General features: G+C 34.1%; 4 protein-coding genes across 4 annotated transcripts; 3 read left to right on the forward strand and 1 right to left on the reverse strand.

Annotated features, from left to right (window-relative positions):
• Positions 1 to 7,491: 7,491 nt before the first annotated feature.
• Positions 7,492 to 8,489, forward strand: LOC108839619 (beta carbonic anhydrase 3-like). Its single transcript, XM_018612373.2, has 5 exons — positions 7,492 to 7,527; positions 7,655 to 7,708; positions 7,885 to 7,973; positions 8,091 to 8,196; positions 8,284 to 8,489. The coding sequence occupies exons 1-5, from the start codon at positions 7,507 to 7,509 to the stop codon at positions 8,449 to 8,451; spliced, it is 438 nt and encodes a 145-aa protein (XP_018467875.2). The 5' UTR covers positions 7,492 to 7,506; the 3' UTR covers positions 8,452 to 8,489.
• Positions 8,490 to 8,533: 44 nt separating this feature from the next.
• Positions 8,534 to 10,276, reverse strand: LOC108839611 (NADPH-dependent alkenal/one oxidoreductase, chloroplastic). Its single transcript, XM_018612368.2, has 4 exons — positions 9,719 to 10,276; positions 9,225 to 9,548; positions 8,990 to 9,149; positions 8,534 to 8,915 (listed from the first exon to the last, which is right to left on the reverse strand). Exons 1-4 carry the CDS (start codon positions 10,130 to 10,132, stop codon positions 8,650 to 8,652), a joined length of 1,164 nt encoding a protein of 387 aa, XP_018467870.2. The 5' UTR covers positions 10,133 to 10,276; the 3' UTR covers positions 8,534 to 8,649.
• Positions 10,277 to 10,826: 550 nt separating this feature from the next.
• LOC108857655 (uncharacterized protein At4g28440) lies at positions 10,827 to 11,786 on the forward strand. Its single transcript, XM_057010397.1, has 3 exons — positions 10,827 to 11,141; positions 11,291 to 11,436; positions 11,471 to 11,786. The coding sequence occupies exons 1-3, from the start codon at positions 10,922 to 10,924 to the stop codon at positions 11,525 to 11,527; spliced, it is 423 nt and encodes a 140-aa protein (XP_056866377.1). The 5' UTR covers positions 10,827 to 10,921; the 3' UTR covers positions 11,528 to 11,786.
• Positions 11,787 to 12,696: 910 nt separating this feature from the next.
• LOC108845057 (uncharacterized) lies at positions 12,697 to 14,786 on the forward strand. Its single transcript, XM_018618328.2, has 4 exons — positions 12,697 to 13,525; positions 13,609 to 13,797; positions 13,882 to 13,973; positions 14,085 to 14,786. The coding sequence occupies exons 1-4, from the start codon at positions 12,803 to 12,805 to the stop codon at positions 14,647 to 14,649; spliced, it is 1,569 nt and encodes a 522-aa protein (XP_018473830.2). The 5' UTR covers positions 12,697 to 12,802; the 3' UTR covers positions 14,650 to 14,786.
• Positions 14,787 to 14,790: the final 4 nt, after the last annotated feature.

The raw sequence follows: 14,790 nt of genomic DNA on the forward strand, positions 1-14,790 counted from the left end.
TTAAGGTCCATTTATAAACTATGAAATTTTTTTCTTTTATTTTGCTTTAATTTTATTCATTTTAATTTGTAAAATAAACATTTATTAGAGCTTTAAGTATATTTATGGGTTTTATGAAATTAAACTATTAATATTTGGATCTAATGTTGAATATAAAGTTCGAATTTTTATATTAGATAGCGGTTTTTAGCACTATCGTCCGCCGTGCTGGTATTTATGTTAACTAAGATAAATATGTTAAGTCAAACACAACAATTTAATGTTTGCACTTAACTTCTCTAGTTAACTTTTTTTTGGCAACACACTTCTTTAGTTAAATTTCTGATACTGTATATTGTGTTGCTGGTCATATTATTATTTTTGTTTTGGATGTATGTTGTTTTAATTATGTAACCATAGAAAAAATATTTTTGATCTATTTTAAATATAGCTTTAGTTATATAAGTTAAAAAATCGACTAACATGTTTTATCGTAGGATAAAAATGTTAATCAATATATTAATAAGTTTCATGTCAAACTTTAAATCACGTACACATATATTCAAAATTAATAATTTCAACATTTACATTATCCTTGCGCATTTAGTTCTTGGTTCATTTTTGATTCAGTTTTTTGGTTTGGTTCATGTAACAAATTTAGAAAACGACTTTATCCTAAGTAATATCGGATCCCATTCGATTTCGGTTTTTGGTTAATTTGGTTTAAAAATTAATAAAGCTACTCTGATAAATTCACAATTTATCATAGTTATGAACTTATGATGTGGTTTCTATTATTTTCAATTAAATGAAAAGAACGGACCCCCAATTTCTGTTTCCTCTTTTAATCGAAAACTACACTCATATTATCTAAATGGAGACATTTACAAATAATGCATGAACTTACTAATTTAAGCCAAAATAAATTCTAACTCAACCGTCATAAATAATTACGCCACAACGTTATAAACCTTAATTTTCCTAGACTATGTTTTGTCTTATGCACCTTTATTATCTGAGACTGAGAGATTTATGAAGAGATAATTTCGAATAAAGGATTTGGAGGAGAAGATAGGGATTTGGAGAGGAGAATTGGTCGATTATATCAGGGATGTTTTCTACCAAAAAAAATTAGTAGTGATGTTTAATTGTTTATATACATGTGGTAATAAGGTTTTAACTATCGATTAAACATATGTTTGGAATAGTTTGGTCAATGAAAATAATTTACTTATACTTACTAGTGTCTATTGAAGAGCTTTTTTCTTGAATTTAAAACTTAGAGAATCTTTTTTGCAAATTTCCTCGTATGGCATAAACATATGTTAATTAAAAACATTTTAGCGGTTGACTAACCGCGTCGTTAAATTGGCTTTATCAATGAAATTTGATATTTATTCGTGTTTGGATGAAAGTATGGTTGTATCAAGTGACAGTTAAACGTCTAATGCATTTGAAGAAAAAATATATGGCTTTAAGGATCTGGGTATGAGATAAAGTCGGTTATATTAGAGATTTATATCAGGTTGTTTGAATGTGTTTATGAGAATTTAGTGGTATATTAACCACATGTTTAAAATTACATGACAAAAAGTAGTTATTTGTTTGCGTTTAAATGATAATTGATGTCCGAACTATAAATATTTTAAGAGAAATAGCCTTAGATAAATATTTTTTCTTAACACTGGATAATTATATTATTACAAACTATAAAAAAATTAACGATTCTATATTCTACTTACTTTATGAAACCAACTAGGTCGATCCGGTTCTGTGCCCACTACACTTGGTGCCTGTAGATGCGTCATAAGAGCTGAAACAGATCCCCTTAAAATTGAACATTAGTCCTTTTAACTAGTAAATTTTTCATTTTCTAATATATCAGGAATCTTATAGAATAATCCAAATTTTAATGATTAATAATTAGTTTTGGATTGTCTGGTGGTTTTGTCTCAGCTTCATAAATCTTGGTAAGTAGTCTCAAAGTTGTGCAAAATTCATTGCTATTTAACCACAAAACAAAATAAAAAAAAAATACTTTATAAAACGATGATGACTTTTAATCATGGTCTAAAGATAACTTATCCAAACATAATGTTCAAGCATTTCAACAATAATCTTACAAAGAATATAGGATAATACAAGATAACACTTCTCAAGTTCCCACATCTTAGAATTACTTGAAACTCAGATTTATAAAAGGTTATAAGTTTTCAAAAAAAAAACTCAATGCTGACTATCTAAACTCTTTCTTTTAGAACGAACTAGAAAAATGATAAGTTTAAACCAACCTTCTTTTATTTTCTGATAACAGAAAGAAAAAAATCAAAAAATTACTAAGTTTCATGTCAAACTTTAAATCACGTACACATATATTCAAAATTAATAATTTCAACATTTACATTAGCCTTGCGCATTTAGTTCTTGGTTCATTTTTGATTCAGTTTTTCGGTTTGGTTCATGTAATATCGGGAAACTTAGAGAATATTTTGGAAAATTTCCTCGTATGGCATAAACATATGTTAATTAATAACATTTTAGCGGTTGATTAACCGCGTCGTTATCTTTATCAATGAAGTTTGATATTTATTCGTGTTTGGATGAAAGTATGGTTTTATCGAGTGGCAGTTAAACGTCTAATACATTTGGAGAAAAGTATATGGCTTTAAGGATTTGGGTATATGAGATTAAGTCCATTATATTAGAGATTTATATCAGGATGTTTGAATGTGTGTTAATGAGAATTTAGTGGTGTATTAAACACACGTCTAAAATTACATGACAAAAAGTAGGTATTTCCGTATTTGTTTGCGCTTAAATGATAATTGAGAAATAAAATTGTTTACGTGAGAATTTTGTCTTTTTCTTTAATTTAAAAGTCAAAGATTTTTTTGAAAATTATTCTGTTATAAAATGTTATTGATATTTAATTTAGTGGTTGACTAACCACTTTTCTAATTTTTTTTAATCAATAAATATCCAGTATCAATTCATGTTTAGATGAAAGTGAAATTAATATTTAAATAGCTCGTTTGTGAAATATGGTTTCTGTTGGCTTAAATTTGTAAGTTCGTGTGTTGTCTACCTATTGAAAATTGAGTACTGAACTAAAACTCCTTATATCTATTATTTGGAAAACATTTTTAACTGGAAAAAATTATTATGCTGTTCATTTCCGATTGGTAATCACCATATTGATTTTAATTATATTTTAGATTAATACTTCTAATTTATAAGAAATAATATAATGGTCCATTATGAAAAAAAAAATAGAATAATATAAATTGATAGTTATTGTCCAAAATTTGTGTGTGGTTTATTTTATAAGAAAAGTTAAGTAAAAAAAACCTAAAAACAGTTTAGACGGGAAGATTTAGTTTATCAATTATAATAGGAAAATTTTAAATTTTTTTAAGAATTCAAAATAAAATGGACACATGTGTTAATATCTGAATTATATATACCATAATCATGTAAATTATGGTTTAGTTACAGATTTATTATCAGAAAATGCACTCAACAGTATACAATACTAGATTATGACAATTTTTATCTTTTTCTCTCAAAATCCTAAACGACTACTTTTTCTCAAAAATAAGAAAGTAAGAAATAAGTTTCAAAGAAAACAATTAACAATAAGAAAGAAATACTTGTATAAATATTATTAGTGTAATCACTAAAAAAAATTCTTTTGCCACGAAAGTTTGGTGTGGCTATTGACTAATTTGTGTGGCTATTTGACAGTAAGTAAACATAGGCACAAAATAATTTTTCAGTCATGTGGTTGTAGAAAGCGGCAAAACGTGGTTATTTGTCATCGGTTATCTTTGGATATCCATTCGGGTTCGAATATTATTCGTTCGGGTTTAGATATCCAATATTTTCTAAATCAATAATACCCATTCGGATATTTTGCTATTTCGGTTCAGGTTTTTTCAATCAAATTAAGATATAGATTTGAATATTATGAACCGGTGTATAAATTAATAATGTTGGGACTACATTCAAACTATAATTTTTTTTATTAATTTATCGATATACGAATTAAATCAAAAAATCAATTTGAGACTATAAAATTATATTAATTTATAGAAATTTTTAGTATATATTAATTTATCGAATATTAATTTAAAGAAGTTATACTGTAATTGTAGTATGTTTGGTGGTTAAAAGTATTTTAAATGATCTTTTTAGTAAGTCTGAACTTTAACTATTTTGGCACTACATAAATGCCTTCGATTAAAAATCCCTAGATATATGATAAAAAAATCCTAAATTTTTAATGTACTAGTTCTATTTCATATTTAATGTTATTTAAACTTTAAAAAATTATTATAAATATCTTTTTAAATTATTAAATAATTTTTTCAGTTTTTATCTTTACTTTTAATTAATTAAAAATAAAAATATATATTAAATAAGAATAAAACAGAAATTATTTAATTTTTAATAACATAAAAGTTTTAAACAAAACTTATTATAAAATGGAGGGAATATTGAATTGACTCGCTGGATGTTCCCTAAAAGACATATAATATATAAAGTTTCCTTAAATTAAAAAAAGTTTACGTTTACGAAAATAATTGTAGTTTATTTCATTTTGCCACGTGAGACCAGCCAACGTTAGTTGACTCATCCAGTCATATCCGTTGGCCTGAATAAAAACAAATTGTTAGTTTTACTTTTGTCTATTTGTGTTTAATTACTTTCTTCTTTTACGTCAGACCATGATTATCGGCAACCCTTAACAGAGTCCTTAATATAATTAAGAATTAAAGAAAAAAGAAAAATAGCAATAAACACAAGTCACGACCTTTAATTAAGGTACAAAACAAACATTCCTTGTAACCACGTGTCACAGTCTCATCTCCTCTTTTACTTCCATCTCTCTCTTTCTTTCCTCCGTAGTATTTCAATATCCAGTGAAGGGAAGAAGATGATATTGCATCTCTTATCATCTCCTTCAATTGCCGTAAACTCTAGAATCTTTTTAAACCATCGATTCCCAGAAGCTTGTTTATCAACTCCGGTGGTTTCATTGGAAAAGCGCATGGCTTCGCCGTGAAATCGACGGAGAGTTGCATGGTTTCAGAGAGTTGCAACTGTGGCAGAAGATGAGCTGATCAGAGAAAGAGTAAAACTCATGTTTTTTTTTCTTTTGGATAAAGATGCAGTGTAACGTCTGCGAGATGCCGGAAGCGACGGTGTTATGTTGCGCCGATGAAGCTGAGTTGTGTTGGAATCCCACCAATAATCATCACTTTGCTTAAAGTTTCTTAATATTGTCCCTAACTATAGCCTAATAATAAAAAAGTTTTAAGGACGTCCCACCGATAAAGATGGTCTTAAGCATCTACCGTTGATTAATAATTCTTATTGAATTCACCGATACCTACTTTTCTGCCATGGCATATTTTTTCAAACTATTCTGCCATGAGAATTGTTAATCTTATTACTTGTTTTTAACGTGGAAATTGTAACATGGAATATAAAAATTAAGATTAGAAAGAGATATTATTAAGAATTTGGCACTACTTACAAAAAATTCTTAAAATATCGTTTTCTCTCTTCTCTCAGATTAATTTGTTTTCCTTCTTATCTTTGTATGGTTACTCCTGCAATTAAAGATGGTATTTGGATAATGACTATAGTACTACGGTGTGATCTTTCACAAAATCAGAGCAATGAGATTCGGTTGTTTCCAAAAGAAAGAGATGGAAAATAGGTCTGGGCGCGGATCGAATATTCGGGTTTTTAAAAGTATTTGTGATTTGGTTTGAATGTTACGGATATCTAATTTTTTTTTTATTTTGCTTTGCAAAAATACGAATATTCGGAAAAACGGATATCCAAAAAATAAATAAATGTTTGCGGATATTTACGGATATCTTATCTGTTTTGATTTCTACAAACAATCTTAAAAATTTGATACAAATTTGTTTTGTATGATGTTTTTTTGCATGATATAAAAGATAAAAATTAAAAGAAATAGTAAATCTACATATTTTGTAAGTTTTTAAACTTATTTAACAGTTATAATAATACAAAACTTAAGAAAAAAATTATAATTGTCATAAATGTTTTATCTTCCTTTTATGTAATACTTTATATAAGTAATAATATGAATGTAATATGTCAAATCATATGTAGAATAATAACTATATAGTTTTATACATTTAAAACTTTAAATATAATAATATATGTATTTATACATTGACGGATCGGATCGGATATTCGCTTCCCAAAATTTTAATATTTGTGATTTTCTCGATTTTAATGGATATTAAAGTTTAGTATTTTCTTTGCTTTAAAAGCTTATGGATATCCTGAATTTCGAATCGAATAACAACGAATCAAATGAAATTTAAGGGATAAAACACCCAGCCCTAATGGAAAAAATGCTAAGTAGAACGACAGAAAAGAATGTTGGTTCTTCGAGTCTGAGTGAAAATTGCTGGAATAAAACCAAATTTTGCCGTGAATTAGATCTTATTGTTCGATCGAGCAGAGGCTTTTTAAGGGTTTCGTGCTTTCTCCAATTCTATCTCATGATGTTTTTCATTTCATTTTGACTTGGGTATCTTAAAGTCTTTGGAAAACACTACACAGTCTACACCATTGAACTTTTCAAACTTTCAAAGCTAAGGAAAGCATTATTTATGCAGGAGACTTATCTCATAGTGGCTGGACCTTATTGAACAAAAAAAAATACTAAACACAAAGCAATGAAAACTTTGACTTAAAATTACTGGCATTCTTAAACAAAATATTTCTAAATCAATAATATTTTGGTAAGATTTTAAACAATTATACCAAGGATTTCAATTTTTACAGAAGAACGAAGAAACTGGTAGCAGAAAACAGAAAATGAAAAATAAACAAAGCACCTACTAAATAAATTTGAAAAAACATTACAAGCAAAATAATATAAACCAAAGGGAACAGCCACAGACTACAACAATAACGCGAAGGATAAATAGCATATGCAGACTATAGCAGGAAACCACAGAGCAAAGCAAGAACAAGTCCTCGATTAAGATATACAAATCGATAGTATTAAGATATATCTTACTTGACTATTCTATAATAGCATCTTCGTAGTTTTGACATTCATCTTAACCACTCGATGTAGTTCTCGATTTTAGTTTGTCCTCTACCATGATATTTACTATCCATATCCCTACGTAGATCGAGATTTATCTAGTTTCCATTGAAGAAAAGGTAAAAGTGATTGAAATCAAAATCAAGACCAATCGAATGATCGATACGGTACATGTATACATGAGAAAAATGATCAATTCATCACCGTGTCTATTTTCTTTTTTCTTCAAAAGAAAAAACAAAATATTATAGTTTGGACGTTTTTGTTTCCTACATGCAAAACATTTTGTATGTTTCCTATATCAATTCATCACCGTGTCTATTTTCTTTTTTCTGGTGTTTGCTTGTTCGGATTCTCGAGTTAGCCCTACTCAGATCTTGAATTTCAAACCTGGGGAAGCCATTGTCGTTAGAAACATTGCAAACATGGTGCCACCTTTTGACAAGGTTCGTCCTAAATAAATAAAGAAAACTATTTTTCCATGTCCCTCTAATTACAAAAACATCACAAGTTGTTGTTAGTGACTAAATAATTAAACTAACAAAATTAACTTTTGTCTGTGGAAACTTGCAGACGCAACATTCTGGTGTTGGCGCTGCCCTTGAATTTCCAGTTACAGCCCTCAACGTACGTAACTAATTTGTTTTTTGTAACAACGTACGTAACTAATTAATTAATCTTTACTTAGAGATATTTCTCTTGTATTGCTTCTTTGACAGTACATGGTCAGTATAAGATACTTATTAAAAAAGCTAATTGGACCAAGTTTTTAACCCTGAGATAATGTGATGTGTCGTTATCAGGTGGAGAACATTCTGGTGATTGGTCACAGCCGTTGTGGTGGAATAAAGGGACTCATGTCCATTGAAGATGATGCTGCTCCTGCTAAGAAGTAATTAATCTCAAAACGCTAATATATTCAGTATCCTCCTATATTGCATGATCAAGCATGAGACAGTTTATTGCCTATTGGTTCACTAACTTTACTAAAAAAAATTTGAAATGGCAGCCTCTTCATAGATAACTGGGTCCAGATCGGTACACCGGCAAAGGAGATGATCAAGCAGGATTTCAAACATCTGAGCTTCAACGATCAGTACAGCTACTGTGAGAAGGTACATAATAAGAAAAAAGACACACAATCTGTTTCTGTGTCTTAATTTTGAAGGTAGAAACTGAGATTGTCCATGGGTACTTTCCAGGAAGCCGTGAATGTGTCCTTAGGGAATCTATTGTCTTACCCATTTGTGAAAGAACGAGTTATGAAGAACAAGCTGGCCATAAGAGGAGCTCACTACGATTTCGTGAAAGGAACGTTTGATCTCTGGGAACTCGACCTAAAGACCACCCCTGCTTTTTCCTTTTCTTAAAACATTCCTACTCATGTTTTCTCTATGTTTACTACTTCAGTCTCTTCTCTAGTCTCATATGTTCTGTAATGAATAAGCTACAAATAGTAATTTTTAACTTCCATATTTATATGAGTTCACAACTCAAAACACTCTACAAGGACTTTTGATACTTGCATAATTAGCTTTACATACAAATAAGGCTACACTTAAAGCAACTCAAGGGATAGGATATACAACGACCTTTCCTGTGGCATGGTTTGTTTCTAGGTATGAGAAAGCATCAGCCACGCGCGAAAATGGGAAAGGTCCTTTGGGGTCAACCACAGGCTTCACCTTCCCACTCTCAATGTATGGATTCAGTTTCTTCAAAACATCTCCGTTAGATGTCACAACGAATCTGAAACCAGGAGGCGTGACAGCTCCGGTCAATGCCACAACCTTCCCTCCTTCCTTAATCACTTTCACCGCCTTATCACACATCCCTTTTGGACCAAAAAAAAAACAGTTTTTTTTTTTAATTAGTTCCACAAGAAACTAGATTTCATGTGTTACTTACCAATGGCGTCAAAGACGACATCGAATTTCTCAGTCAAGTCTTCAATGTTCTCCTTAGTGTAATCAATAGCTAAATCAGCACCTAAACTTCTCACTAGATCTAGCTTCCCAGTGCTCGCTGTTGCAGCAACCTTCGAAGCTCCATAGACGTGCTTCGCAAGCTATATTCATTTATGGAAACATGAGGAACCAAATCAAGAAACCAACAATGAGAAACGAGAATCGTTTTTAATTACCTGAATCGCAAGGCTTCCTACTCCTCCGGCGCCGTTGAGGACGAGAATTGATTTTCCGGCGGAGAACTCCGTCCTAACGAGACCTTCGTCGGCGGTTTCTATAGCCAGTGGAAGCCCTGCTGCTTGACCGAAATCGATGTTTTTAGGCTTTAAGGCTAATAGCTTCTCTTCCACGGCAGTGTACTCCGCCAGAGAACCGGATTGCTTCGGTCCTTCTAATGCTTTCTCGCTCACGTTCGCGTATACTTCGTCTCCTTCTTTGAATTCCTTCACCGCGCTTCCCACCTTCACCACTACTCCTGCTACGTCGTATCCTGGAACCGTCTGCTCCAAGAAAGAATATATTCAAAAGAATCTGAAATTGGGCCGGCCCTGGGCTAAAGCCCATGAAGCAAGCGTCAAAAAGCCCGCGAGATCCAAATTAATTTTTTTTTTTTTTTTGATCAATCCAAATTAAATTAATTTACAGTTTTTATCAGAGAGATGAAATTTACCGGGAGAGGAGAATCGGTGGCTTTGAACTTCCCTTGCCGTCTTTTGGCGTCGACGGGATTAAGACCCACCGCAACGACTTTGATCAGCACCTGATCATCGTTAACCACCGGAACAGCAATGTTGCTCTCTAGCTTCAGAACATCCACTCCGCCGTACTCACTGTACACCCACGCCTTCATCTCGCTCGGAATCGAAGCATCCGCCGCGACGTTGACTGCCGCCGAAGCGCTCTGAGAGCTCGCGGATATCCTCAGCGATGTCTTCCCGACCTTTTGCACGCCGGATCGGATTCCTACTCTGTTTAATCGGAAAACTGACGATTTTGCTATACAACAATGACGAGGAAGAGGCAGAGTCTCGCGGCGGCGGAGCGCGGGAGTTGTGGCGGTGGTTGTTGCAAGAGCAGTGTTCATTTTTCAGTCTACCGCTAAGTTTCTTCTTCCCTCACGAAACGGCTTATCTCTTTCGCGTCCTCTGCTTTTTTTATTTGAACTGAATCACTCCCACGTCTCGTGGCCTTCTCTGATTGGTCAGTCTTTTTCTGTGGTTGTCGTTTTTAATTTAGAAAAATTGTGGCGTTTCTGTATCCGGAGATTCGAGAACCATAACGAATTCAAACGGCGGGTAGTCCGTTCAACTCATTACGAAAACGTTGCTGTTTTCAAAAATTTAAACAAAAAAACATGTTGTTTTTGTTTCATCTATATATAAATTGGGCTGTAAATACTAGTTGGGCTTGATAGGCTATCGAATCCCGTTCACCTAGGCACGATGATGATCGACTATACAACCGCGCACAACGAAGCACGATGTGTACACGTGGATGACTGACATTTGATCAATGGCCAAGCTTAAAAACCGACCGTCCGTTTCCTCACACGCCCTGAATTCATTTTTCATTTTTTTTTTTTTTTTTTTTTTTTTTTTTTTTTGAATTCATTTTTCATTGAATGTGACGTGAATCAGATCTATCTCTATCCTGTCGTGTCAACCTTCGAATAATCCAAAGGTGAGTGCAAGGAACATGCATTGATTTGCTCCTAGTTATTGCTATATTCTGAAGTGATCTCATTTTCCTTCATTGCTCTGTTTTTTTTTTCACAACTCTTGTTTCTTGTTGCTCAATTTATTATCTAACCTGGATCATTTGAATTGGTAAGAACTTATGCGTTTATTCATTACAGGGCTCTTCTTATTGAAAAATGGCAGACACGAAACCCGGGTTGAGAAAGCCAGCTTTCACTAAGGTTGATCAACTGCGTCCTGGGACTAGTGGACACAATGTGACCGTTAAGATCGTTAGCACCAAGATGGTGTTACAAAAAGGTGCAGATGGTCCTCAGGCTCGCCAGATGCGCATTTCTGAATGCATTGTCGGAGACGAGACCGGAGTTGTGGTCTTCACCGCAAGAAATGACCAAGGTAACTTATCTAAGAGACTGACATTTGTGTTTGACTATCATAATGGTATGTTGGTATTAATGGTAGGAACGTATGTGCTAGTGAATAAATGAAATGTTACATGTTATCTTTGATATTTGGTTCTGTAAACTTGTTTTTGTTGTGTGTAGTGGACTTAATGAAAGAAGGAACCACTGTAACTCTACGCAATGCAAAAATCGACATGTATAAAGGATCAATGAGGCTAGCTGTGGACAAGTGGGGTCGCGTTGAAGTCACAGAGCCTGCGAGCTTCAAAGTGAAAGAAGACACCACAGTTACAAAAAAAAAAAAAAAAAAAAAAAAAAAAGAAAGAAGACACCAACATGTCACTTGTCGAGTATGAGCTAGTTAATGCTGTCGAATGAGTGACAAAAAAAATACTCGAAATACCAATTTGTTTTCCCTCTAGAGATACTGATGATCAGTAATAATAAAGGAAGTAAATCGTAACTGTTGGCGTCAAGAAAGAGTTAACCTGATATCTCTATCTTGCACAAGGCTATGGAAGAGTTAGATGCCTCTATAAAAATGAATGCATAGTTTTTTGGGTTAAGTTGCTTTTGATTTGTTAATTATGACTTTGTTACAGCCTTTGTTTTGCAATGTCGACATAATTGTTACGGCTTTGGTGCAATGTTATTATTACTCTATACAGGGAAATAATGTTTTCAACAAAGAGCCAGAGACCACAGAACACAAGAAAAGAGAAAAACTTATGATCTTGGTCAACGTAGGAGCAGACGTTTGGTACACCTCAAAACCTAACAGAAGTCGAGGCAATAGATTCTCAAGCAGTAGTCAAGCATATTATACTATTTGAAGCCAATTGATAGTACTAAATATGCAAACTGAAATTTACTTGGTTTATATGGATCCAAAATTTATATACGAAAAACAAATCGGACTAAACCGAATATATGAATGCCAAATGAAATGATATGGATATTTCTAAACCTAATATTAGTTGCAGCACTTGAAAAAAAGTCCCAACTTTTGTTCAGGGGTTGGTCAATGTTTGAACTACTAGCCACTAACTTTCCTGTAAACTACCTAAAAAGGTTAGCCAACCAATCTTTATTTTTCATAACCTGATCGACACATAGTTAACCAATCCACCAAAACTCATCAAATACTTTTTACGAATTGTTCTTCGATAAGGTACTCTAGTTACTAAAACCTTCAAAAAGCTAATAATGGTGACTTGTTCCATTCAAATCTAACAAAAAGGGATATATATATATATCAATTTGTCCAATCTGTTGGAGAAAAAACAGAGTCAACTCAAAAACACAAGTCAATAGGTAATTACTATATTGTTATTATTAATAAACGGATCAGAGAAAAAGCATATAAATAAAACCAAGAAGATCCTGCCGATAATTAACTATACAACTACAATTCAAATAAAATAAAATAATGAATTCTGTAATAGTAACGAATACAATTCGACCCATCACACCAATTCGACCGTTGCTCGCAACGTTCTAACAGAAAAAAAAAAATCTTTTCTTTTATTACTATTCAAAAACTTGCTTCCTCCTTCAAAGTACACTTACCGTTCGTTGGCTCTCCTCGGCTAAGTAAAAAAAAAGAAACCAAACCCATTTCTTGAATTTCTCATCATCTCAACCTCAAAAACAATGGCGGCTTTAGCACCCGGGATCCTTCAGAAGCTAATCGACGGCATGAAAACCGGAGTCAAACCGACCCGAGAGCACAGAAGCTCTCTGCTACAAGTCACGGACATCGTCCCCATCGATCTCGACGAGAAGAATCTCATACCCAAACAAGGCTTCTTCATAAAAGTAACCGACTCTTCTCACTCAATCTACGTCACCCTCCCTTCCGACCAAGACGACGTCGTGCTGAGCAACAAGATGCAGCTCGGCCAGTTCATCTACGTGGATCGGCTCGATCCAGGGACACCTGTTCCGATCGTTCGAGGGGCTAGGCTCATCCCTGGGAGGCATCCTCTGCTCGGAACAACTCCCGAGCCGTTGATGAGCTGCGCGAGAGGAAAGGCTGAGGACGAGACTGGTTCGAGGAGGGGAACTTGGGGTCTGAACGGTGACGTTTCGTCTCCTTTTGTGTTGTTAAAGCCTGCGCCTTTGGATTTTGATCAGTGCACTCCCGCGAAGCAGAGGGTGGTGATGATGACGAGAGGGAGGTCACCAGGTGGTGGTGTTAGGTGTTCTTATGGAGGAGGGGTTTTGGGGAAAGGAGAGAGTTCTTGTTCGGTGATGAGGAAGAGCTGTGCTGTTCCACTGATGAGTTCAAAGTTTTTAAGAAGTAGAAGTGTTTGTGATAGAGAGACAATGAAGAGCTCTGTTTCTTCTGCTCTTTTTAGTCCTTTTAAATCCTCTGTAGGTGGTGGTACATTTTGTTCTTCTTCTTGGCTTATATACATAAAGAGAGAGTTTAAACAGTGGAGTTTTTTCTTTTGCAGGCAAAGAAAAGCAACTCACCGCCTCCGAGTGTACGCCGCACTAGACGAGTAACCGCAGCGGCTGCTTTGCTGGAAGATGAAAGAGATGCTCCAAAGTCTACTTTGAAATTGGCTTCTCCAAAGTATAGTAAGATGGACAAACCAGAGAAGAGTTCGAGTCTAACAGGAAGACTCAGCACACTAAGCAAGGTGATTCAGTTTTCCGTTTTGCACAAATCTTGATTCAAAGGTTAACTCTTTTTTAAGAATGTTTTGGTGATACTATGTGCACAGGAAGCTATGCAGCAGCGAGAGACGGCTCAGAAGATAGCTCTTCAGGCATTGAGAGAAGCTACAGTCACCGAAACAGTTGTCCGTCATCTCAAGTACACAACTGAATCTCTCTTTTTGTTGTTTTTCCTTATATGATTTGATGGCGTTCTGAGTTTGAAAATGTGATAAGAGTTCTTGTTAATCTTTTTCTTGGGGAAATACAGGACACTAGCTAATCTGAGCAAATCAGCAAAACCTGATTGTCCAGCTGCGTGCTTTGAGAAGTTCTTGGAGTTTCACAGGCAGATATCTGAAACCGTGACCGAGATAGCGTCCATTGAGAACAAATCTGAGGATATGTCGTCTTCCGTACTCAATGAAATCCAGCACAACTCTGTTGATCAGGAGAAGACTGCATCAAAGAAAAGAACCACTGCCATGAAGCAGCAGCAAAACCATAAGAGATTGAGATCAAACGATGAGAACAAGAACCCATCAGCAGCAGCTCCTCCTCCTTCCGGGTTAGGAAACACAGTTAGGTTGGCTAAAGAGATAGAGAACGAAGCTGCAAACTGGTTCATGGAGTTCATAGAGAAGGCTCTAGAGAAAGGGATGAAGAAGTGTAAAGGAACAGGTGATGCAGATGTTAAGAAGGTTCCACAGTCTCTGATTCTCCAAGTTTTAAACTGGGTGGAAGCTGAACAGTCTGCTGATAACACAAGACGACCGGTACATCCAAAAGCATCACAAATCACTAGGAAGCTCAGAATCAAAATGAAGAATCCTTGAATCATACAAGTGCAGTCACTGAGACTTTTTTTTTTTTAATATTGTTTCCACTGCTTATATAGAAACTCATTCATGGATTCTATTGTAGTTTAGTCAAGTTTATAAAAAGTGGTTTATTCTCAAATGTCACAAATAAATGAG

This window comes from Raphanus sativus, chromosome 1 (genome assembly GCF_000801105.2).
Source record: "Raphanus sativus cultivar WK10039 chromosome 1, ASM80110v3, whole genome shotgun sequence".
NCBI lineage: Eukaryota > Viridiplantae > Streptophyta > Magnoliopsida > Brassicales > Brassicaceae > Raphanus > Raphanus sativus.

Excerpts from the sequence above, each read along its gene's own strand:
- LOC108839619 (XM_018612373.2), top strand. The coding sequence starts at position 7,507 with ATGGTGCCACCTTTTGACAAG. Across the intron at positions 7,709-7,884 it reads TTCCAGTTACAGCCCTCAAC|GTGGAGAACATTCTGGTGAT; the intron begins GTACGTAACTAA and ends TGTCGTTATCAG. Across the intron at positions 8,197-8,283 it reads AGTACAGCTACTGTGAGAAG|GAAGCCGTGAATGTGTCCTT; the intron begins GTACATAATAAG and ends GGTACTTTCCAG.
- LOC108839611 (XM_018612368.2), bottom strand. The coding sequence starts at position 10,132 with ATGAACACTGCTCTTGCAACAACCACCGCCACAACTCCCGCGCTCCGC. Across the intron at positions 9,150-9,224 it reads TAGGAAGCCTTGCGATTCAG|CTTGCGAAGCACGTCTATGG; the intron begins GTAATTAAAAAC and ends AAATGAATATAG. Across the intron at positions 8,916-8,989 it reads TGTCGTCTTTGACGCCATTG|GGATGTGTGATAAGGCGGTG; the intron begins GTAAGTAACACA and ends TTGGTCCAAAAG.
- LOC108857655 (XM_057010397.1), top strand. The coding sequence starts at position 10,922 with ATGGCAGACACGAAACCCGGGTTGAGAAAGCCAGCTTTCACTAAGGTT. Across the intron at positions 11,142-11,290 it reads CACCGCAAGAAATGACCAAG|TGGACTTAATGAAAGAAGGA; the intron begins GTAACTTATCTA and ends TGTTGTGTGTAG. Across the intron at positions 11,437-11,470 it reads AAGTGAAAGAAGACACCACA|AAAGAAGACACCAACATGTC; the intron begins GTTACAAAAAAA and ends AAAAAAAAAAAG.
- LOC108845057 (XM_018618328.2), top strand. The coding sequence starts at position 12,803 with ATGGCGGCTTTAGCACCCGGGATCCTTCAGAAGCTAATCGACGGCATG. Across the intron at positions 13,526-13,608 it reads TTAGTCCTTTTAAATCCTCT|GCAAAGAAAAGCAACTCACC; the intron begins GTAGGTGGTGGT and ends TTTCTTTTGCAG. Across the intron at positions 13,974-14,084 it reads ACAGTTGTCCGTCATCTCAA|GACACTAGCTAATCTGAGCA; the intron begins GTACACAACTGA and ends GGGGAAATACAG.